This window comes from Mastigoproctus giganteus, chromosome 12 (assembly GCF_048544385.1).
Source record: "Mastigoproctus giganteus isolate SK-2022 chromosome 12, ASM4854438v1, whole genome shotgun sequence".
NCBI classification, from domain to species: domain Eukaryota; kingdom Metazoa; phylum Arthropoda; class Arachnida; order Uropygi; family Thelyphonidae; genus Mastigoproctus; species Mastigoproctus giganteus.
The window spans coordinates 163,521,578-163,546,829 of NC_143586.1; the positions used below are offsets into that span (position 1 = coordinate 163,521,578).

Consider the following 25,252-nt stretch of genomic DNA (forward strand, 5'->3'; position numbering starts at 1 on the left):
GACAGCAAACCGTTTCAGGGCCGAGCTGATTATTCGAGTTCTGGTTATGGTTCTGAGGATTTGAAAGGTGATCACTAGGTAGTCGGACGTCATCCTGGAGTTCTGCACCGTCCAGCCGGAAGTGAACCCGGCTATGTTATTGGTGGCTAGGGTCATGTCGATAGTCACCTCCCACAGAGTGTTGCTGAAGGTTGGTGGCTGATTTATTGGAGCCAGGGATGTGTTTTCTAAAAATTCCTCGAAGATTTGTCCATTTCTTGTTCCCCCTGCGATCTGGTGTAGTGCTGTGCCAGGAATGAAGGGATTGAAGAATCCTCTTACCAGGAGAGGCTTAAGTTCTGCAAATTGATGGGATTCTTCCTCTTGTTCAGATTACGAACCTAATTAAAATTCGGGAAGGACAGATGTAGAATAGATGTTCTGAAATTTGCCTTTAGCCAGCGGGTGGTTAATTGCTGGAACAAACTTCCATCTGTCGTTGTGGAAGTTGATAGGTTAAATAAATTTAAGGAGGAACTGGACAAATATTTAGAGGCAATTGTTTTGTAATTTTTTTTTTTTTTTTGGTTGATGATGATAACCTTGCTTTCTTGCATCATATGCCACTACTACTACTTCACATTTTTGTGTATTTAACCTATGTATGCATATATATGCACACACACATTAATCTAGACAGTTCTTGACATTCTTTTAATGAAATATTAATCCATTACTTTTTTTTTTTAGGAGGTTACATTTGACAAAGCTGGAATACAAGAGGGTTCATCTGACTGGAGTCAACGACAAGTAAGTCATTTCTTGTTTGTTTAGTGAATGAGTTTATGCAGAAATATTTTCTATTTAAAAATTAAAATTTTTGATGTGTAAACATCTTTGACGGCACCTACTAAATTTTCGACAGTAGTAAAATAAATTTGTCACGATTTTGCAATGCGGAAATTAGCATTAGCATTAGTAAAGGCACATGATGCAAGAAAGCAAGCTTATATAGCATCGGCCAGAAAAAAAAAAAAAAAAAAAAAAACACACCCTTCTCATTTCACCTACCCACTCACGACAAATGTTTTCTAGTTCTGCCTTAAATCTATTTAAGCTATCAACTTCTATAACAACATGTGGAAGTTTGTTCTATCAATCAACGACCCGCTGGCTAAAGGCAAACTTCTGCATATCTGTCCTACAACTGTCTTTCCTCAACTTGAATTTATGCCCTCTCAGGCAATTATTCTGAGCATGAGGAAGAATCCCATCAGCATTGAGCATGTTCAAACCAATCAAGGTTTTATACACCTCTATCAGATCACTTGTAGGTACCAGACACTGTAATTTGCAAAACTTAAGCCTTTCTTCGTAAGAGCAACCCTTTGTTCCATTCACTTATCTTGTTGCCCTTCTCTGTACTTTTTTCAACAGCTCTACATCCTTCTTAAAATGAAGCCTCCAGACCTGTATATAGTACTCAAGGTGTGGCCTGATGATTGCCTTATACAAGGGGATAATCACCTCCTTATTCCTGCTAGAAAAATTCCTGTATATCATTGACAAGACACTATGAGCTACTCTTACAGACCATCTGCACTGCTCAAAAAACTTCATATCTGCCAGCACAATTACCCCAAGGTCCTTTTCACTCTCTACTACTGCCAGTTTAGTACCACACAGTTAATAGGTTACTCTGGGGTTACTGCTTCCCATATACAGTACTTTACATTTGTCAATGTTAAACTTCAGTTTAACATTGACACCTCTCAGCCCACCTGCTCAACTTATAGATCCTGTTGTAGCAGGGTTCTGTCATTATTGTCATTAACAACCTTGCCGAACTTCGTGTCGTCTGCAAACTTGGACATTAAGCATGATATACCATCATTAACACAGAAAACAACAATGGACCCAACACTAAACCCTCTGGGACTCCATGAAGAGCAGTGTCCATTGATTACCACTCTCTGTCTGCTCCCACTCAACCGTCCCTCTATCCATAGCAGCAATTTGCCTCCAATGTCATACTGTTCAATTTGTGCAGCAGTCTTCCCTGCACAGTAGTATCAAAAGCCTTTCTAAGATCCAAGAATATATCAAAATTATTCTTTATATCCAATCAAATTGGTCAGACAAGACTTCCCTTTAACAAACCCATGCTTTTGTCCGAGCTAAAACTGAAGTCTTGTCTAGATCCGACAGTGCTATAGCCAGTGCCTCCATTAATTTCCCTGGAACAGAAGTTAAACTAACAGGTCTGTAATTACCTGTGCCTCCCTTTGATCCTCTTTTGTCGATTGGGGTCATATTTGCACATCTCCAGTTTATGGGTACCTCTCCTGAGTCCAAGGAAGCTCTCATAATTATGCCTAAGGGTTTGCTTGCTTCCTTTGCTGCCTCCTTTAATATAACTGGATAGATTCCATCCACCCCAGGTGCCTTTCTTATGTTTATCTTCAACAATTTCTCCTCCACTTTACTCTCAGTTATTACAAGATTATCTAGCTTACTGCCAGAGTTTAATACACCTCTGGCATTCCCCTCCCTGAATAACTCTTCATCTGTGAATATAGATGCAAAATATTCATTTAGTTTGTTAGCTACCTGAGCAGAATCATCAACAGTTGAACCATCGATATCAAGTGGACCAATCTGATTCATCCCCTTCTAGAATTAACATAAGTAAAGAATCCTTTGCTGTTTTTCTCTGCATCCTTTGCCAAAGATTTCTCGTAATCTTCCTTTGCCTGTCTAACCTTCTTTGTGACTTGGTTACAGACCAGCTTATATCTATCATAGGCTTCCATGTCACCTGTTAATTTATATGTATCCCATGAATTTTTCTTCTCTGCCACATGTCTAATTAGTTCATCTCACATCCATTCAGGCCTAAATCTTGCACAATATTTCTTAGTTGGTATGAAAAGCCTAGTACCCCTGACGGTAGTACCTCTTTGACTAAATCCCACTTCAGCACACTATCACCTAGTTGTTCTTTTATCTGCAGATTCTTAATGCATGAAGAATCACTACTGATAATCAGATCAAGAATATTACTCCCTCTAGTTGCTTCTCGAACATGCTGCAGTAGAAAACAATCATCCGATAAATCCACAAAAGCCCTGCTAGTGTGTGAGTGGCCAACCCACAAATTACAGTAAATATGAGAGAGCGAGAACGAGAGTAGCCTCTGCGGACGTACATTTTTGCCGCTCCTGGAACAGAGAAGTTTTTTCTGATTTATTTTCTGTTTTATTAACTTAAATTGGCATATTAACTTATTTTCTAGAGTAGCTTTATATTCCTATTTACGATTGTTAAAGTAACTTAGATATAGATTTTGTAGGTATTACTTAATATTGGAAAGGGTATCAAATCCATGTGTTTACCGTTCGAAAATTGCCGCCATTGTACGCGATATAAAATATCTCGAAATAGATAGCATAAGCTTAATATAGTATAGTATAGTACATAATATTGTCAATTAATCAGATAATTAATCTTGTTGAACTTTGTTGTCAATTAAATTGTACTTTAACTTACATATAACGACTTGGGTTACATAACATAAATAACTAGTAAAAAATAAATAATTAATACTTAACTTGATACGGAAGTTATATAAAGGGATTTCGTAGATAACACTCGATACTGAAACATAAATATAGCATTATAACTGTGTTGAGATATAAGTTTAGGGTTTTAATTTTGTACTGAAATTGAAATTTTATTGAAATTAAATCGAAATTATGACTCTGACCAGAGCAGCACAGCAAAAGGCTCAAGCTAATGGGAGTGCTGTGGCTCAGGGGAGAACTGAGGGGGTCAGTTGCCCTCTGAATCACAGCCTATTAAAATGCACTACTTGCGTGATGTTGTGGAGCAGTCGGGTACGAGACATGATACTGCCATGGGGGATATCTTTGTGTGTGTGCACGATGCAAGGAGTGTAAGGAAATCAGGCGATAACTCAGCGTTGTTATGGGCCTATATGAGAGCTTGAAGGATAGGGTGGATGCCCTCGAAGGATTAAAAGTGAGGGGGCCCATCAAGCTCTCAGCAGCCCACACCAATGCCAGAGCTGGCACTTGGTGTGGGCAGCTGAGACTTTACATACCAACTAAGAAATATTGTTCAAGGTTTGGGCCAAAGTGGATGTCAGATGAACTAATGGCAGAGAAGAAAAATGCAATGGATACATACAAATTAACACGTGACACAGAAGCCTATGATAGATACAAGTTACAAAGGAGGTTAGGCAGGCAAAGGCAGATTACGAGAAATCCTTGGCAAGGGATGCGAAGAAAAACAGCAAAGAGTTCTTTACTTATGTAAACTCTAGAAGGAAGGGGATGAATCAGATTGGTCCACTTGATATCGATGGGTCAACTGTTGATGATCCTGCTCAGGTAGATAACAAACTAAATGAATATTTTGCATCGACATTCACACATGAGGAGTTATTCAGCGAGGGGAATGCCAGAGGTGTATTCAACTCCGGCAGTAAGCTAGAGAATCTTGTAATAACTGAGAGTAAAGTGGAGGAGAAATTGTTGAAGATAAATACAAGAAAGTCACCTGGGGTGGATGGGATCTATCCAGTTATATTAAAGGAGGCAGCAAAGGAAGTAAATAAACCCTTAGCCATAATTATGAGAGCTTCCTTGGACTCAGGGGAAGTACCCAAGGACTGGAGATGTGCAAATGTGACCCCAATTCTCAAAGGAGGATCAAAGGGCGACACAAGTAATGATAGACCTGTTAGTTTAACTTCTGTTCCCGGAAAATTAATGGAGGCACTGGTTAAAGAAGCACTGCAGGATCATCTAGACAAGACTTCAGTTATAGCTCAGATGCAACATGGTTTTGTTAAGGGGAAGTCTTGCCTGACCAATTTGATTGGATACTATGATGCAGTCACAAAAGAACTGGATGCAGGGAATAACTTTGATATTATATACTTGGATCTTAGAAAGGCTTTTGATACTGTTACACATGGAAGTCTGCTACACAAATTGGAGCAGTGTGGCATTGGAGGCAAATTGCTGCTATGGATAAAGGGGTGGTTAAGGGGGAGAAGACAGAGAGTGGTAATCAATGGACACTGCTCATCGTGGACTAATGTTATTAGTGGAGTCCCTCAGGGTTCAGTATTAGGCCCATTATTGTTTTCTGTATTTATACATGATATTGATGGTGGTATATCAAGCTTAATGTCCAAGTTTGCAGATGATATGAAGGTTGGCAGGGTTGTCAAGGACACTACTGACACTATGCTACTGCAACAGGATCTGGAAAGGTTGAGCAGATGGGCTGAGAGGTGGCAAATGAAGTTTAACATTGACAAAAGTAAAGTACTACATATGGGAAACAGCAACCCCAGAACAACGTATCAACTCTGTGGTACTACACTGACAGTGGTAGAGAATGAAAGGGACCTGGGGGTGGTTGTTCAGGCAGATATGAAGTTTTCTGAGCAGTGCACAGGGGCTGCAAGAGTTGCTCATGGTGTATTGTCGATGATATATAGGAATTTTTCTAGCAGGGATAAGGAGGTGATTATTGCCTTGTATAAGGCAATGGTAAGGCCACACCTAGAGTATTGTATACAGGTCTGGAGGCCTCATTTCAAGAGGGATGTAGAGATTCTGGAACAAGTAGAGAGAAGGACAACAAGATTAGTGAATGGAACAAAGGGGTGCTCTTACGAAGAAAGGCTTAAATTTTGCAAATTACAGTGTCTGGAGACTAGGCACCAGCGAGGTGATCTGATAGAGTTGTATAAAGCCTTGAATGGTTTGAGCATGCTCAATGCTGATGGGATTCTTCCTCTTGCTCAGAATAATCACCTGAGAGGGCATAAATTTAAATTGAGGAAGGACAGATGTAGGATAGACGTGAGGAAATTTGCCTTTAGCCAGCGGGTGGTTGGTTGGTGGAGAACAGACTTCCATCCCTTGTCGTGGAAGTTGATGGCCTGAATAAGTTTAAGGCTCAGCTGGACAGGTATTTCGAACGAACAGAGGGGTGAAGTGGAAGTGGTTATTTTTTATTTATTTATTTTTATTTTTTTTTTTTTTTGGCTGATGCTGCATAAGCTTGCTTTCTTGCATCAAATGCCTCTACTAATGCTACTGCTAATATCTGGGAAATTAAAATCCCCCATTATAAGACTGTGATTTACTGGCCCTCTATTTCTCTGTACAGTTGTTTATTCTACTCATCAGAGTCATTAGGCCTATAACACACTCTTGCTCTCAATTTTGCTTTCCCTTAAGTCCCAACAAACTGACCCGACACTCCACTGTCAAGCAATGTCAACTGGCTGTACTTCCTTGATTTTATGTGTTTCTTAACTAATAGCATAATCCCTTCCTCTACACATTGCACTCCCCAAATTCCAGTTCTGCATTCCTTATATCTGTGTGACACCACGTCTCTGTTATCCCAACAATATCTGCCTTTGAAGTTTTGACCAACACCTGAAATTCATCAAATTTATTTATCAAACTCCTAGCATTGGTGTACACGCAAGTAGTACTAGTAGTAGCAGTGGCATTTGATGCAAGAAAGCAAGTGTATGAGCTTATGCAGCATCAGCGAAAAAAAAAAAAAAAAAAAAATCACACCATTCCCTGCAAATGCCTGTCCAGTTCCTCCTTAAATTTATTCAACCTATCAACTTCCACAACGACAGATGGAAATTTGTTCCAGCAATTAACCACCCGCTGGCTAAAGACAAATTTCCGCACATCTATTCTACATCTGTCTTTTCTTAATTTGAATTTATGCCCCCTTAGGTTCTTAATCTGAACAAGTGGAAGGATCCCATCAGAATTCAGCGTGCTCAACCCATTCAAGGCCTTATATACCTCAATCAGATCACCCAGGAAGAGAGTATTGATCTGGCCCATATAGCAATTATGGGCCAGATCAATACTCCTGCCTAGTCTCCAGCCACTGCAATTTGTAGAACTTAAGCCTCTCTTGGTAAGAGGATCCCTTCATTCCCCTCACCAATCTTGTTGCCCTTCTCTGTACACGCTCAAGTAAATCTACATCCTTCCTAAAATGAGGCCTCCACACCTGTACGCAGTACTCAAGGCGTGGCTTGACCCTTGCCTTATACAAAGGGCACCTCCTTTTCCTTTTCCCTGCTAGCAAAATTCCTATATATCATTGACAAAACCCCATGACCTGCCCTGGCAGCCTGTCTGCATTGCTCAGAAAACTTCATATCTGACTGCACAATTACTCCCAGGTCTTTTTCATTTTCTACCACCTTAAGTGTAGTACCACACAGTTGGTACGTTTCTCTGGGGTTACTTCTACCCATATGCAGTACTTTGCATTTGTCAAGGTTAAACTTCAGTTGCCACTTCTTAGCCCTCTGCCCAAATTATCTAGATCCTGTTGCAGTAGCACACTGCCATTACTGTCATTAACAACTCTGCCAACCTTTGTATCATCTGAAAACTTCGACATTAAGCCTGATATAACTTCATCAATATCATTGATAAATATACAAAACAACAGTGGACCTAACACCGAACCCTGTGGGACTCCACCAATAACATTAGTCCAAGAAGAGCAGCACCCATTGATTACCACCCTCTGTCTTCTCCCACTTAACCATCCTTTTATCCATTGTAGCAACTTACCCTTAATACCATTCTGCTCCATTTGTACAATAGTGTTCCATGCGCAACAGTGTCAAAAGCTTTCCTGAAATCCAAATATATGATATCAAAATTATTTTTTGCATCCAGTTCCTTTGTAACCACATCATAATATCCTATCAAATTTGTCAGACAAGACTTTCCCTTAACAAACCCATGCTGTGTCTGAATTATTGCTGCAGTCTTGTCTAGATGATCCTGCAATGCATCTTTAACCAGTGACTCCATTATTTTACCTGGAACAGAAGTTAAACTAACTGGTCTGTAATTACTCGTGTCGCTCTTCGATCCTCCTTTGAATTGGGGATACATTTGCACATCTCCAGTCCGTGGGAACCTCCCCCGAGTCCAAGGACGCTCTCATAATTATGGCTAAGGGTTTACTTAGTTGCTTTGCCGCCTTCTTTAATATAACTGGATAGATCCCATCCACCCCAGGTACTTTTCTTATGTTTAACTTCAACAATTTCTCCTCCACTTTGCTTTCAGTTATTACAAAATCATTAAGTATCCTGCTACAATTTGATAACCTTCTGCCATTTTCAAACCTTAATAATTCCTCATGAATGTAGATGCAAAATACTCATTCAGTTTGTTTGCTATCTGAGCAGGATCATCAACAGTCAAACCATCGATGTCAAGTGGACCAATCAGACTCATCCCCTTCCTTTTAGAGTTTATATAAGTAAAGAAATCCTTGCTGTTTTTCTTAGCATCTTTTGCCAAGGATTTCTCATAATCTGCCTTCGCCTGCCTAACCTCCTTTGTCACCTGATTACAGACTAGCTTATATCTGCCATAGGTTTCTGAGTCGCTTGATAATTTATATGCATCCCATGCATTTTCTTCTCTATTACGAGTCTCATTAGTTCATTAGATAACCATTTAGGCCTAAACCTTGAACAATATTTCATAGGTATGAAACTTTTAGTAGCTTCCACGATTAATTCCTTGAATGCTTCCCACTTAGAATTTACTGTTGGTAACATCGTCAGTTGATCTCACTGTACTAAATAGTCTCTCGGCTATCTCTCTCTCTCTCTCTCTCTGTCTATAGATATTCTGTTTCTGCTGCATGCCTTGTCTATAGATACTGCATTCCTTATATCTGTGTGACACCACATCTCTGTTATCCCAACAATATCTGCCTTTGAAGTTTTGACCAACACCTCAAATTCATCAAATTTATTTATCAAACTCCTAGCATTGGTGTACACACAAGTATACATGCACCTGTTCCTATTCTTAGCTACCCTAACACCGCCCATGTATTTATTTGTTCTGCAATGACTCCCAGCAGTCTCTTGAATCCCCTACACCTTGTTTTCCAGGCTGCTGATCATTTCAATAGAAGCAGTGCAAGAATAAAATGACATCATTTGACGTCATTTCCATTTTATAACAAAGGAAAATGGAGTCGGCAGAGAAGATCGTGCAAAGGATCACAGGAGGTGATCTTGGATGTGCTCAGAGCTGGCATAAACCAGCTGGTGGCCGAAAAAACATTTATGATTCAGGGCATACCACTTAGGTGGCTCTGTGCTAACTATTGCCACCCATGGCAGAAATCTTTTGGTAACCAGAGAAATGGATATCTTGAGGGCAGTGTTCTTGGATGTGCCCAGAGCTGGCATAAACCAGTTCTGAGGTCTCATCTGAGATCATTACTTTACATGCACTTCAGCCTTACAAGTCGAAGTGCATGCGATGTAGGCATTACAGTAAACGTCTGTATTACTCAAACGGTTGTATAGTTGCATTAAGAGGCAAATCATAAATATATTTTTACAACCAGCTGGGCCGGTCAAGAATATTTGAATCGGTTCCCGATTCAGAGATAACAGACTCCAAATTACATGTGTGAGTAGAATCTTTTGCTTGTTGTTGATCCTTTTCATTAAGTTCAAAGGTCCTCGCTGGTCATCAAGTTTTTGCATTTCTTTTTTCAATTGCTCTGAATAAGTTGAGTGTTGTGAGCATTAAATCCTCATTCATCTCACTGTTTGGATGATTGTAAAAGTTTTGAAAGGAATCTTCTTCCCACTGTCGTATTACAAGGCTATGCAGGTCATTATCATGTGTTTCGTCAGGGCCAGCGTTGTCATTGTCTTCACACATCTTACATATTCAATCGTTTTGCAAATGTACAAGTATTCATACAATTTACGATCTAGTACGAGCTCTTCATTGTCGTCATAGATCTTGACATATTTAATCTCCGACAGTATCTGCGTTTCCTCATTGCAAAATGGAATATGATATTATATATTGGATCTTAGAAAAGCTCTTGATACTGTTGCACATGGAAGACTGCTGCACAGATTGGAGCAGTGTGGCATTGGAGGCAAATTGCTGCTATGGATAAAGGGATGGTTGAGGGGGAGAAGACAGAGTGGTAATGAATGGATACTGCTCATCGTGGACTAATGTTATTAGTGGAGTCCCACAGGGTTCAGTGTTGGGTCCATTGTTGTTTTCTGTATTTATAAATGATATTGATGATGGTATATCAAGCTTAATGTCCAAGTTTGCAGACAATACAAAGGTTGGCAGGGTTGTTAAGGACACTACTTACAGTATGCTGCTGCAACAGTATATGGAAAGGTTGAGCAGATGGGCTGAGAGGTGGCAAATGAAGTTTAACATTGACAAAATGTAAAGTTATGAAAAATTTTATTCTGTTTCTCAGAGCAAAACTGGAGTTACAATTAATAAGCTTTCGGCTGGGAGGCAGCCTTCTTCAGATTGAATACATGAATGGCAGTTGGAATAGAGATGTGCACTGCCAGGATGGTGCGTGAGGCGCGTGGTTAATTGTTTGTTGATGTTTGTGGCTGTGACATATGGTGGTGACGTGGCCAGCGTTTGTCTATGGATAGAATTACTGCCTCTGTGATGGGGTTAACTTGGCAGCCACTGTTCCTGTTCAAAGAGGCATGCGAGCATTTTATATTTAACGATTCCAACCAGGTGCGCTTTAGGTAATGGTGGGACCTGTCCACAGCCACGACATCGCGGTGTGGGTCGATGTCGTGGCGGGTTGTCCAGACATGCTTGGCGATAGCTGAGTGTTCTACCTCTGCCAAATGGATCGCCCTTTTATGTTCTAAGAGACGTTTCTCGAGTCGACGTCCAGTCTCTCCAAAGTAGCAGCTGGTGCAGTCACGGCAAGAGATGCGATAGACCAAACCGCTCTGTAGAAGAGTGGGGACGGGTGTTTTTACGTTGGAGATAAGAAAATGCAGTTTCTTGCCTGGGAGTTGGATGCATTTTATCCCATATGATTTTAGGATTCTACCGATCTGTTGTGACAGGTTGGGGTAGTATGGGATAAATGCCCTCGTGGATGATTCGACCCTGTTGGCGTTGCTGTTGGTTGTCACGTTGTCGCGTGCCTGTAGATCACACCTGTCAAGGATGTCGATGGGATGGCCACACCTCGTAAGGTCTACTTTGACTCTGGTGCTCTCTTTGCGTCTTTCATCTGCGTAGCTGGAGTGTGTCCAGGCGCGAGTTAGCAAGGTTCGGGCAGTGGAGAGGAGGCGGCCCCGCGTGTGTGCTGACCGGAAGTTGGTAAATTGGCCAGCGCACACAGGTTTGCGAAAAACTGTCGTCTTCAAGCATGTGTCTTCGCGCCGGACAAGTGTATCTAGGTATGGTATAGAGTTGTTCAACTCCAGCTCAATCGTAAACTTTATGAAGGGCGATAGTGAGTTGAGGTGGGTTAGGAGTCGTTGACCTGAGTCTCTAGGGATGACAACGAACACATCGTCTACATAGCGATACCAAAAGGCGATGTGATCTGGCGCGTATGTAAATGCACGTCCCTCTAACTCCTCCATCACGATGTTTGCTGTGACAGAGCTGACAGGGGAACCCATGGCTGTGCCATGTATCTGCTGGCAGAGCGAGTCGTTAAACATGATTGCACCTCCTGTTAAGCACAGTCTGAGGGCGGCGGAAATGTCATCAGGCGTCAGCCTAGTTCTGTCGCTAAGGGTTTCATCGTTGTCCAAGAGTTGTTTCACACAAGAGATGGCAAGTTCCACTGGGATGGAGGTAAATAGTGATATTACATCGAATGAAGCCATGACCTGATCTTGTGAGATGGATATAGAGTAGATCCTTTCTATGAACTGTTGGAGACGGTGTAGGTGGTCTTGCCAACTAGAGGAGAAAGAAGTCTCGAGACAAACTTGGACAGCTCGTAAGTCGGTGATCCACAGCAGGATACAATTGGTCTTAGTGGTGTGTCTTCTTTGTGCACCTTCGGCAGGCCGTAAAACCGTGGGATCTGACTCCCGGAGGCACGGAGGTGATTACGGGTTGACTGTGTGATTTTTTCTTGTTTCAGCCAGCTGTTGATGAGGATATTCACCTCTGACTCCCATCGTTCCAAAGCTCTGTTGGGGTTAACGGCTAAGGGTTTGTAGACGGAAGTGTCTCGTAAAAGCAGTAAGGCTTTCGCCATGTAATCAGCGTGGTTCATTACAACCGTACGACGGCCTTTGTCCGCTGGTAGGATGACGATGGACGAATCCTGTTTCAGTGCCTTGAGGGTAGAAATCTGCATATGGCTGAGGTTTGAAGAGACGGGGCGAGCATGGTGTAGAACTGCTGCAGTCTTCAACCAGATAGCGTTGGCTGTATCTTCCATTACCTAAAGCGCACCTGGTTGGAATCGTTAAATATAAAATGCTCGGATGCCTCTTTGAACAGGAACAGTGGCTGCCAAGTTAACCCCATCACAGAGGCAGTAATTCTATCCATAGACAAACGCTAGCCACGTCACCACCATATGTCACAGCCACAAACATCAACAAACAATTAACCACGCGCCTCACGCACCATCCTGGCAGTGCACATCTCTATTCCAACTGCCATTCATGTATTCAATCTGAAGAAGGCTGCCTCCCAACCAAAAGCTTATTAATTGTAACTCCAGTTTTGCTCTGAGAAACAGAATAAAATTTTTCATAATGAATCCAGAGCACGTAGGCCTTTTTTACTAAAATGTAAAGTACTACATATGGGGAAACAGTAACCCCAGAGTAACGTATCAACTCTGTGGTACTACACTGACAGTGGTAGAGAATGAAAAGGACCTGGGGGTAATTGTGCAGGCAGATATGAAGTTTTCTGAGCAGTGCAGACGGGCTGCAAGAGTAGCTCATGGTGTCTTGTCAATAATATACAGGAATTTTTCTAGCAGGGATAAGGAGGTGATTATTCCCTTGTATAAGGCAATGGTCGGGCCACACCTAGAGTACTGTATACAGGTCTGGAGGCCTCATTTCAAGAAGGATGTAGCGCTGTTGGAATGAGTACAGAGAAGGGCAACAAGATTAGTGAATGGAACAAAGGGTTGCTCTTACGAAGAAAGGCCTAAGTTTTGCAAATTACAGTGTCTGGAGACTAGGCACCAGTGAGGTGATCTGATAGAGGTGTATAAAGCCTTGAATGGTTTGAGCATGCTCAATGCTGATGGGATTCTTCCTCTTGCTCAGAATAATCACTTGAGGGGGCATAAATTCAAATTGAGGAAAGACAGATGTAGGATAGATGTGCGGAAATTTGCCTTTAGCCAGCGTGTAGTTGGTTGGTGGAACAGACTTCCATCTCTTGTTGTAAGTTGATAGCTTAAATAATTTAAGGCTCAGCTGGACAGGTATTTGAAACGAATGGAGGGGTGAAATGGGAGTGGTTGTTTTTTTATTTGGCTGATGCTGCATAAGCTTGCTTTCTTGCATCATATGCCTATGCTAATGCTAATATTTTCAGGCATGAGTGTGCCTGAGCCCAACCAACAAACTAACTCAGCTGAGACCAACTACTTCAGCCACGTTGGGAAAAAAAAAACAAAAATTCCTAACGTCATAAACAGGATTCGAACATAAACAGAGAAAATGCAGTGTCTCTTGGAATGAAACTACAGAATAGATATATGCCACACAGCAGTATTTATAGTATGCAGTAACTAAGGTTAAAATATATACATGTCATATTTCTGTATACTGCCAATTCTAATGAATTATTAGGAGTTAACCATCTGGATTAAAAGGAAAGGAAAGGACAACAGTATGCAAGTTTGATAATTAGCATGCACATTCCTATGCATAATGATTATTGTTTGACCCAGCAGAGAACCAAATTAAAAATGAAAGTTATAAAAGTGAAATTGAATAACATATTGTATGCAAGAAAAATCCACATGCAGCCAAGTCCCCAAGCATAGCCTGGTCTTGCAGTTCCTAACTTAACCAAGCTAAAACTAATATCTTATTTCTTACTTTTGACCTTTCTAAATCCTTTTATTTTTCTGAAATTGTTAGGTTATTTGAGGATGAATGGGATGGGAATCAGTGTTTACTTAATATACTACTACTTTTTTTGCCTTTTTTTGGAGTTTACCAACTCTACCAGCCTTTTTTTTTATCCTCTCCTGTCACTCAGTCATTATGGTAGACTTTAATATACAGGGAAATTTTAATCATACTTTGGGGATATGCTGGGGATCTTTATGTATATTGTCACATAGCTTTCTCTCTATGTCCAATAAAAAGATAATTACTTTCCAAATTTCATTACTGGTTACAAATTTTATTATTGGCTCCAGTTTTGTTTTGCCATTAGAAGAAATAGCACATAGGTCAAAGCATTTTATTTCATAATAGAAATATATATTTCTTCATGCCAGTAGTATATATGACTGTTTTCACACAAAATTTGAAGGTGATCAGTTTATTGGCAGACATGAATTTGGGTTATACAAGGTGTCTCAAAAATACACAGCATAACTTCAGGAATGAGTTCCTCATATGTAGACAATAAAAATATTTTATATCAACTTAGTTCCAGAAATGCTTGGTTTCCGAGTTTTGAAGGTCTGTCTATGACACTTAACTGTTAACATCACCTTATAGTAATTGTTCAAAATGTCCACCTTCTGCCTGAATACAGACCTCAGATTGAAATCTCATGGACTCGTCAAGACGATGCCAAATTCCTGGCATGTTTCGTATTGTCTCACAACCTGCCACAATTCGATTGCGGAGAGTTTCCACATCAGCTACCGAAGTCGAATGCACCACTGACTTTAAATGGCCCACAAGAAGAAATCTAATGGGTTTAAATCAGTGAGCGTGGAGTCCAGGCAGTTGGTCCACCTCTACCTATCCACCAACCAGGAAACCTTCGATTCAGGTAATTGCGGATTAGGTGGCTGAAATGTGCGGGAGCGCCATCGTGCATGAAGCGTGCTTGTTGACGAATGATCAGTGGCGTGTCATCCAAGAAATCAGGCATGTTGTTTTTCAGAAAGTTTCTGTACGCCTGCCCTGTGAGTTTGTTTGGACGTACATCTGGCCCAAATAACTTATCACCAAAAACACCTGCCCAGATTTTGAGGCTGAATCACTGTTGGTGATGTGATGAAAAAATTGCATGTGGGTTTTTCCTCAGCCCATACATGCTGATTGTGAAAGTTTTGGATTCCGTCTCGTGTGAGCTGTGCTTCATCTGTGAATATCACTAAGGCAGGAAAGTGAGGAGTTGTACCACACTGCTGCAAGAACCACTGGCAGAACATTACTCGTGCAGGGTAATCTGCTGGTGACAAGGCCTGTACCCGTTCCAGATAGTAAGGATACAGTTGGTGGTCTCGCAACACTCTCCAAATAGTCGAATGTTGAACAGCCAGTTGCATTGCTATTCTGCATGTGCTGATTCCAGGAGTAGCATTCACAACATCCAAAATCTCCTCCTCTACTTCAGGAGTTGTAGATCTTGGTCATCCTCTGTCGGCAGCACGAGGTGTAAAGGTCCTATGTTCACGAAGGCTGTGATGGATACCTTCAAACGTTTTCCTGTCTGGACATCTTCATTCTGGAAACCTTCCGTGGTACAAATGACGAGTCTCCAGAGCATTGCCATCTGCCAAACTGTACATAAAGTGCATATCCGCTTGCTCCTGATTTGAGTACATGGTCAGAATGGAAAACCACCAGATTCTGTCAGTACCTTGTAATGAAGGAAATCACCTGTGGGAGATAAGACATTCCGGTAAATAACTCGGGAAACAAGCATTTCCGTAACTATGTTGATATAAATATTTTTATTGTCTACATATGAGGAACTCATTCCTGAAGTTATGCCATGTATTTTTGAGACACCATGTATAAGATATTGGTGTTTCCTGAGCAAGTGGGACAGTCAAACTAAACCATATAGCTAAATTGAAAAGACTTCAACATTTGATGGAGGGAAAAAAGTGTGCCCAGCATTGGGCATTAGTGGATTCACAGAAAATTTAAATACGACCACTGCATGTCAACTTACATGCTTGTTGAAAGGTCTAGAAAAAGAAAGTGGGAATTTGTAATCTCCAAGCTAAATTTTATAAACTGTGTAAAACTAAAGTAAAAAGAAAGTATTTTGATGAGAGAGGTGACTGACTATGAAATTTCTAGAGCTTTGATGGATTGCATTTAGTGCTTTCAGGAAGACAGTAGTTATCAATTAAAATGTGTGACTCAACATCCCCAAGACATCAGTGATCCACCACCAGCTTGTACAACACTTGGCACACTGTTTGATGAATCTAATCTCATACCTGAAAGCACAAGGTAATCCTTTAAGCTTTTGAAAATTTATACATCTTATATAAAATTTGCAACTGTAGGAAAGATACAAAATATAAGATTGTGTAAGGTGAAAATGAATATTTAGGTAAAGCTGTTGTTATTGTTTTTGAGATTCAGTTTTAATTTATCTAGGATGAAAAGGATTCTTCTCTTGATCTACCCCCTATTCCTGATGTCTCTGCAAAGCTTCTTGGTAGAAGAGGTAAGTCTAAAAATACCTTGAACTAGGCAGAAAATCAAATTACATTTTATAAATGTGTGAAATTTGTGAGAAGTGAAGAAATATCAAGAATACATTTGATTTTAACAGCATTGTTTTAAACATTTAAATTTTGTATCACTTGCCTTTTTCATGTTGTTGACTATTGCCAATCTTAAAAACTTTTTTTTTTTTTTTTTTTAGACTTCTGTATTTATTTTCAGCTTGCAGTCCTTTGCACTCGTCTTGAACCTTCTCATGGCTGACTGGCCATCCATTGGCAACATCTAGATCACTATTTTTTACTAGATGACTCCTTCACTTAAGTAATCACCCAGTAACAAGGTGTTCAACATGAAGCTGAGATTGCTATAATAATTAGTGTCAGACATGTTTATATTATGCACATTTATTTAACCTTGATGAGAAATAGTTTGGTAATTTGTGTCAGATGCCATTAACCTTCATACAGACTACTTTACATGAATTTTCTGGAAACAAGAAAAGGGTCACTCACTAGCTGGATTTAGGGAAAAATTTCGACATTGTTTATTTAGATTTCAGCAAAGCTTTTGACTCAGTCCCATATGAGCGGTTCCTTTATAAGGAACCGCTCATATGGGACTCATATGGGTTGGAATCACTGGTTTCTCAGTGATTCCAACCTATTCCTTTGGAATGGGTTGGAGTCACTGGGAAAATCCTTAGATGGATAGAAGAATGGCTTCAGGGCAGGAGGCAGAGGGTTGTGATAAATGGCTATTCCTCAGATTGGGTTGATGTAAGAAGTGGGGTTCCCCAAGGATCAGTATTAGGACCACTGTTGTTTTTAATTTTCATAAACGACATTGATGAAGGAAGAGAGGGCGTGATGTCTAAATTTGCAGATGATGTTAAAATTGGTGGAGTGGTTAATGATCACTGTCAAGCTGAGCTTCTTCAGAGAGACCTAGATAGACTTCAGGAATGGTCAGAAAAATGGCAGCTATGCTTTAATCCAACAAAGTGTAAGGTATTACACCTGGGAAACAGTATTCCAAAATAACTTATTCACTTGGTGGAGTTCAACTAAACCCAGTACTGGAGGAAAGGGACTTGGGTGTTACGATACGGTCAGACATGAAATTCTCTGAGCATTGTAAACAGGCTGCAAGGAAGGCCCGTGGTGGTGTCTTATCGATGATATATCAAACTTTTGCAAGTAGAGATAGGGACGTGATAATCCCATTATATAAGGCTTTTGTTAGACCACACTTGGAATACTGTGTTCAAGTATGGAGACCACACACCTAAAGAAAGATATCGAGCTTCTTGAAAGGGTGCAAAGACGGGTCACTCGCCTGGTGAGATCGGCAAAAGGTTACATCCTTTTGAAGAAAGACTTCGAATATGTGGATTGCAGAGTTTGGAAACTAGACACCTTAGAGGAGATTTGATTTAGTTGTTTAAGGTTCTGAGAGGCATCAGTAAAATGAATGAGGATGAAATTTTCAAGATTATAAATGATGCTAGAACTAGGGGACATAAATTCAATTTACAGGGGGAAATGTTTAGATTGGACTGCAGGAAGTTTTATTTTAGCCAGCGAGTTATAAATTTCTGGAATAAGTTGCCTACATGGGTGGTAGAGGTTGACAGTTTGGGGAAAATCAAAGGTCATGTGGACCAGTACCTTCGGGTGAGGGAAGCGCATAGGATGATAGGTTTAATTTCCTTTTCTTTTATTAATTATTATTATTTATTTTATTTATTTTTATTTATTTTTTTATCATTGTTTTGTTCGTTTTTTTTTTTTTTTTTTTTTGGCTGGTGCAGCATAAGCCATAAGCTTTCTTGCACCATGTGGCCATTACTAATACTAAGTATATATTGATAATACTAAGTATATTGATAAAAAACCAGATCAAGCGTATTACTCTCTCTGGTTGCCTTTCGAACATGCTGCTGCAGAAAACAATCATCCAATAAATCCACAAAAGTCTGACTAGTGTGTGAGTGACCAACCCACAAGTTCCAGTCAATATCTGGGAAGTTAAAATCCCCCATTATAAGACATTCTGATTTACTAGCCCACTCTATTTCTCTGTACAATTGTTTATTGTAAACATTACCTTCCTCAGTCATGCTTATTGTGCAATATTAAACATACAGAAGGTTAACAATTGCTTTTACATTTAATGAGTATGCAGATATGCACCATGCTCAGTGAGTATGAAGGTAAGTCAAGCGACACGTGGGAGATATGTAGAAAAATTCCTTAATCGTGTTGCTTTTAATTTCAAAACCTTTGCCACTGTAGAACAGCAACTATGTGATAGTGGACAGCTGGCACCAAGGATTCTAGACAGAGACGTTCCATACCATATATGCAATCATGAAATGGAAGAAGAATATAGAGTGTAGAACAACAGCCTGAAATAACAATAACATGGGACATTTGTCAACAAGATTAAGAGTGTCAAAGAATGTTATACGTAGGATGTTACGCAAAGCTCGGATTAACCAGATCCATTTCCATTCTCCTTAAGAATTAATTGCTTGTGACCTATAGAGTTCTACAGGATTTAATAATGAGCAAACATTTTTTTAGTAAAGTTTTATTCACAGATGAATATACGTTCACTCATAGTGTGGTTTTTAATTACCACAACAGTCATTGAAAATCTTCATGACTACATTTTCAGCAGAGGCAGTTTTCTGTGAGTGTCTGGGCTAGTATCTTTGGTGATAATGTAATTGTTCCATTTCATTATCAATCACCTCAAGTCCAACGTACTTAAATTTTGCACAATGCGCTGCCAGTACTACTGGAAGACATCATACTGACAAGGAAAACAATGTGGTGGTTCCAACATGATAGCAATCATGCACATTTCACTGTTGAAGTTAGACAGTTGTTACATGACCATTGCTCATGGATTGGATGCAATGACTCGCTGATTAAATGGCCTGTCAATCATCAGAAATCAAACTGTTAGACTTAATTTTGGGGTTCAGTATAACAATCATTGTATATTAACACATTCAACAGCCCACAGGAAATTTGGAATTAAGTAGAAGCAGATAATTCTGTCATGCCAGATATGCTCTAACATGTATGTCAATCACTTCTGCAGAGAATTGAGCTTTGTGTGAGAAAGTAGTGGCCACTTCAAGCGTTTCCTGTAAAATTGTTAATTTTCAAATATAATCTTTTGATAGATAATATTGATAACTGATTCATAAAATAATAAAATTTATCGATATTCTTGGTAATTTCTTTAATTGCATTTATCTCATAAATTAAGCCCTTTTTACTCCATTTTGTCTCCCAGATCTTCTCCCTTAAGCAGTCCATTTATTTTAGTGACACTCTGTATTATAACTATGTTTAATAATCAGTGATGATGGACTTGGGTATACAGATTGGAGGGTGAAATTTTATGGAAGCTTTTACAATGCAGTAGGAAAGAATGTATAAAAAATATACACATCATTATTGATATAATTAGTCAAGACAGATTACCACAGTTAACTTTACCAAGTAACCCCAATCTTTCTGGACTAAATACAGCATTTCAAATCTCCATTCCGGCAAAAAGTATCTGAATGAATAACTGGTAAATTGGCTAGTGGGTTGCTGTGAATTAGAAATAGCATGGATGGAGGATGGTCTCAATGCTATGTGAAGAAATGTAATCATTAATAATTTATTTTTGATTAGTGTATTTATATAACTGAAGCCTATGTGCACGAAAAAAAGTTGAAATTATATATTTTAGATAAATGTAGAGAATAGGGTAGTAAACCGAGTGGTGAAATGGGGTAAAGCAAAGATTGTGGCCTAATTTACAAAAAAAAAAAAAGATGGAAGGCAGCACTCTGGTAATAAAGATAAATATTTAGGCATGCTGGGTTTGTAATGCCCATCCTCTAAATAGAGGATCTTAGCACGTAAAAGTATGGGTGTGGTTGGTGTCCAAGAGAAAAGGAAGATTGACTGTAGGGGGGAAATGGAAGGCTGACAGACTAAAATAAAAAAGCAGAACGTATGTACTAGCTTAATTCCCCTAATCCTAATAGGCAAATGGAAAAATGAAGTAATGACAGTTTATAGAAAAGTGAGCTTATACTCATGAAAGGTGGGAGTTTAAATGCTCAAACTGTTATTGAAGTCCCTGGGTAAGTGAAGTAATTAGCATTAGCATTAATAAAGGCATATTATCCAAGAAAGCAAGCTTATATAAAAAAAAAAAAAAAAAAAAAAACCTCATTTCACCCATCCACTTATTCCAAATATTTGTCTAGTTCTGCCTTGAATCTATTTAAGCTATCAACTTCTACAACAACAGATGGAAGTTTGTTCCAGCAATCAACCACCTGCTGGCTAAAGGCAAATTTCCGCACATCTATGCTACAATTGTCTTACCCCAATTTGAATTTGTCCTCTCGGGTAATTATTCTCAGCAAGAGGTGGAATACATTCAGCATGCTCAAACCATTCAACTTAACACACATCAGTCAGATCATCTTACAGGTGACTAGTCTCCAGACACTGTAATTTGCAAAACTTAAGCCGTTCTTTGTAAGAGAAACCCTTTGTTCCATTCAATAACCATGTTGCCCTTCTCTGTACTTGTTCCAACAGCTCTACATCCTTTTTAAAATGAGGCCAAACCTGTATAACAGTACTCAATGTGTGGCCTGACCATGCCTTATGCAAGGAAATAATCATCTCCTTATCCCTGCTAGAAAAATTCCTGTATATCATTTACAAGACACCATGGGCTACTCTTGCAGACTCTGCATTGCTCAGAAAACTTCATATCTGCCTGCACAATTACCCCCAGGTACTTTTCATTCTCTACCACTGTCATTGTAGTCCCACACAGTTAATATGTTACTCTGGGGTTACTGTTCACAAATACAGTACTTTACATTTGTCAGTGTTCAACTCAACTTTTCTAGATCCTGTTGCAGCAGCGTATGCCATTAGTGTCATTAAAACCCTAATGACCTTTGTATCATCTGCAAGCTTGGATATTAAGGCTGATATACCATCAATATCATTAATAAATACAAAAAGAGCAATAGACCCAACACTGAACCCTGGGGGACTCCACTAATAACATTAGTCCACGAAGAGCAGTGTCCGCTGATTACCACTCTCTGTCTCCTCCCACTCAAATCATACTTTTATCCATAGCAACAATTTGACTCCAATGCCCCACTGCTCCAATTTGTGCAGCAGTCTTCCATGTGCAACAGTATCAAAAACCTTTCTAAGATCTAAATATAGGAAATCAAAATTATTCTTTGCATCCAGTTACTTTGTGACCACATCATACTATCCAATCAAATTGGTCAGACAAGACTTTCCTTTAACAAACCCATGCTGTGTCCGAGCTGTAACTGAAGTTTTGTCTAGATGATCTTCCAGTGCTTCTATATTCAGTGCCTCCATTAATTTTCCTGGAATAGCAGTTAAACTAACAGGTTTGTAATTACTTGTGTTGCCCTTTGATCCTCCTTTGTGAATTGGGGTCACATTTGCACATCTCCAGTCTATGGATGCCCCCTGAGTCCAAAGAAGCTCTCATAATTATGGCTAAGAGTTTGCTTATTTCCTTTGCTGCCTCTTTTAATATAATTGGATAGATCCCATCCACCCCAGGTGCCTTTCTTATGTTCATCTTCAACAATTTCTCCTTCACTTTGCTCTCAGTTATAACAAAATCACTCAGCTCACTGCCAGAGTTTAATTCACCTCTGGTATTCCCCCTCCCTGAATACTCTTCATGTATAAATGTAGATGCAAAATACTCATTTAGTTTGTTAGCTACCTAAGCAGGATCTTCAACAGTTGAACCATCGATATCAAATGGGCCAATCTGATTCATGCCCTTCCTTCTAAAGTTTACATAAGTAAAGAATCCTTTGCTGTTTTTCTTTCCATCCTTTGCCAATAATTTTTCATAATCTGCCTTGGCCTGCCTAACCTCCTTTGTGACTTGGTTACAGACCAGCTTATATCTATCATAGGCTTTTGTGTCACCTGTTAATTTATATGTATACAGTTCATTTTTGTTCTCTGGCACATGTCTCATTAGTTCATCTGACATCTATTTAGCCCTAAACCTTGAACAAAATATTATATTTGTCAGTTATTACTTGAATATTATACTCATCAGAGTCATTAGGCCTATAGCACACTCTCAATATAGCTACTCTCAATTTTGATCTCCCAATGCTTATGTCACACCAAATTGACTCGACACTGCACTGTCCAGCGATGTCGACTTGCTTCACTTCCTTGGATTTTATGTGTTTCTTAACTAATAGCATAACCCCTCCTCCCTTCCTATCCTTTCTGTACACATTGTACTCCCCACATCTCTGATATCCCAGCAATATCTGCCTTTGGTGTTTTGACCAACACTTCAAATTCATCAAATTTATTTACCAAACTCCTAGCATTGGTGTACACGCAAGTATATATGTACCTGTTCCTATTCTTAGCTACGCTAACACAGCCCATGGGTTTACTTGTTCCGCAATGACTTCCAGTAATCTCTGAAATCCCCCGGACCTTGTTTTCCAGGCTGCTGCTCATTCCAATAGAAGCAGTACAAGTATCACTTTCACCTCTCCCAGCAGCTACTGTTAATCTATTATTCTGTGTATCCCACCCAAGGCTAGCAATTTTCTGACCCACCTTACGCTGCCTCGATAGCATCAGCAAATATTCTTGCATAATGGAATAGGACAGAGCTTCTTCCATCACCTAGATCGTTGAGTAAGGAATTAATATAAACAAATATAAAAAAACTTAGGATAGTAATTGTTCATCGAAAATCTAAGAGAATACAAAACTAAAATATAAAAATGTTAAATATATTTAATAAATGTCATATAGCTAAGTATATTACTACTGATGGATGCTTAAGGAATTTACAGAGAAAATTAAAAAGCCAAATTTTGTAAATTTAGAACAAATATATAAACCAAAGTTGAAAATTTAGTAAGATAAATCAAAGGAAGACCTAACTGAAAAGTAAAAAAACAATGTAAAAACAATGTTAAATACAATGTAACGAAATAAAGTATTTCCAGCAAATTTCATTGTTAATCAAACTTATTCAGATGGAAATCATGCCTAACAGCACATGTTGCAATGAAACTACAGCAAAGAAACTGGCGCAAAGTAGTGGGCGTGCTGTGGCTTGGAGAGAACTAATTGGGGTGATTCTCCAGTGCATCACAGCCTAAAAAAAATGTGCAACTTCTGACATGTTAATGGATCTTTCTGGAACAGGGCATGATCTTGCCAAGGAGGATGTCTTTCTGTGTGTCAAGTGCGGAGAGTGTCAAGAAATTCGGCACCAACTCAGCAATCTGATGGGTGCCAGTGAGAGTTTGAAGAGTTGGGAAGATGCCCTCAAAGGAATTAAAATGGGGAGCCCCTCAAGATCTCAGCTGCCCAACTCAACAGCAGAGCTCACTCTTGTGCATCAGGCAGCACAGCAGCTATTTTCAAGCCAGAATGTGTTGGTCTGACAGGAACTAGTTATTGTCAGTGACTCACTTGTCAGGGAGACGGGAAATATACTTTGCGAAAAGGATAGGTGGAATAAGACCAGAGTATGTCTGCCAGGGACAAAAGTTGATGACGTAGAGCAGATCTTATCTTTTAAGGGCACAAAAGGTGATATTGTTGTACATGTTGGCACTGTTGACATTAAGAGTAGAAAATTGCAGATTTACTTAACAAGTACAGATCAATGTTGAAAAAATGTTGCAAGTGATTAAATTTGAAAGTGTCTGCAATTCTGCCCAGACACTATAGGAGGGAGTGTATGATGAGAGCCTTGTCAATCAAGTTGACCCTGGAGAGATTGTTCAAGGCTCATGGGGTAGAATTTTTTTTCAGTGTGGTCTGTGCTTGTTAATGGGAGAGACTGCTTCTACAGGGATGGGATACACATAAATAGAAAGGGTGCAAGAATATTTTCTGATGCTATTGAGGCAGGGTTAGGTGGGTTGGAAAACTGCTAGCTTTTGTGGAGGGGGGATTCACAGACTAAAAGAAATAATAGTAGCCACAGGCAGATGCAAAAGTGATTCTTGCACTGCTTCTATTAGAACAAGTCACAGCTTGTAAAGCAAAGTGCTGGGAATTTCAGAGACTGGGGGCAGTGTCATCATGGAACAAGTAAATACCTGGGCTGTGTGTAAGAACAGGTGCATGTACACTAATGCTAGGAGTACAGTAAATAAATTTAATTAATTTGAAGTGCTGGTCAAAAACTCAAAGGCAGATATTGTTGGGATGTCAGAGACGTGGTGTCACATAGATATATGCAGTACAGAATTGGAATTTCGGGAGTACTATATATACAGAATAGATTGAAAGTATAGGAAGGGAGGAGGGGTTATGCTGTTAATTAAGAAACATAAAATCTAACGAAGTGCATCCAGTTGATATAGATGGACAATGCAATGTTGACTGTTTGGTGTGCATAAGCACCGTAAAACCAAAAATGAGAGTAGGAGTGTGTTATAGGCCTAATGACTCTAACGAGTACAATGAACAGTTGTGCAGAGAAATAGAATGCGCCAGTAAATCAGAATGTCTTGTAATGGGGGATTTTAACTTCCCAGATATTGACTGGAGCTTGTGAGTTGGTCACTTGCACACTAGCAAGACTTCTATAGATTTATCGGAGGATTGTTTTCCACAGAAACATGTTCGTGAGGCAAACAGAGGG

General features: G+C 39.6%; 1 protein-coding gene across 3 annotated transcripts in view; it reads left to right on the forward strand.

Annotated features, from left to right (window-relative positions):
- Positions 1-25,252, forward strand: part of LOC150077559 (uncharacterized) — a 536,301-nt gene that overhangs the window by 274,281 nt on the left and 236,768 nt on the right. For all 3 annotated transcript variants that reach the window (XM_090386199.1, XM_090386201.1, XM_090386200.1), the window contains exons 16-17: positions 730-789; positions 16,439-16,508. In XM_090386199.1, coding sequence (XP_090242325.1) covers positions 730-789; positions 16,439-16,508 — 130 coding nt within the window. The remainder of the gene's footprint in view (positions 1-729; positions 790-16,438; positions 16,509-25,252) is intronic.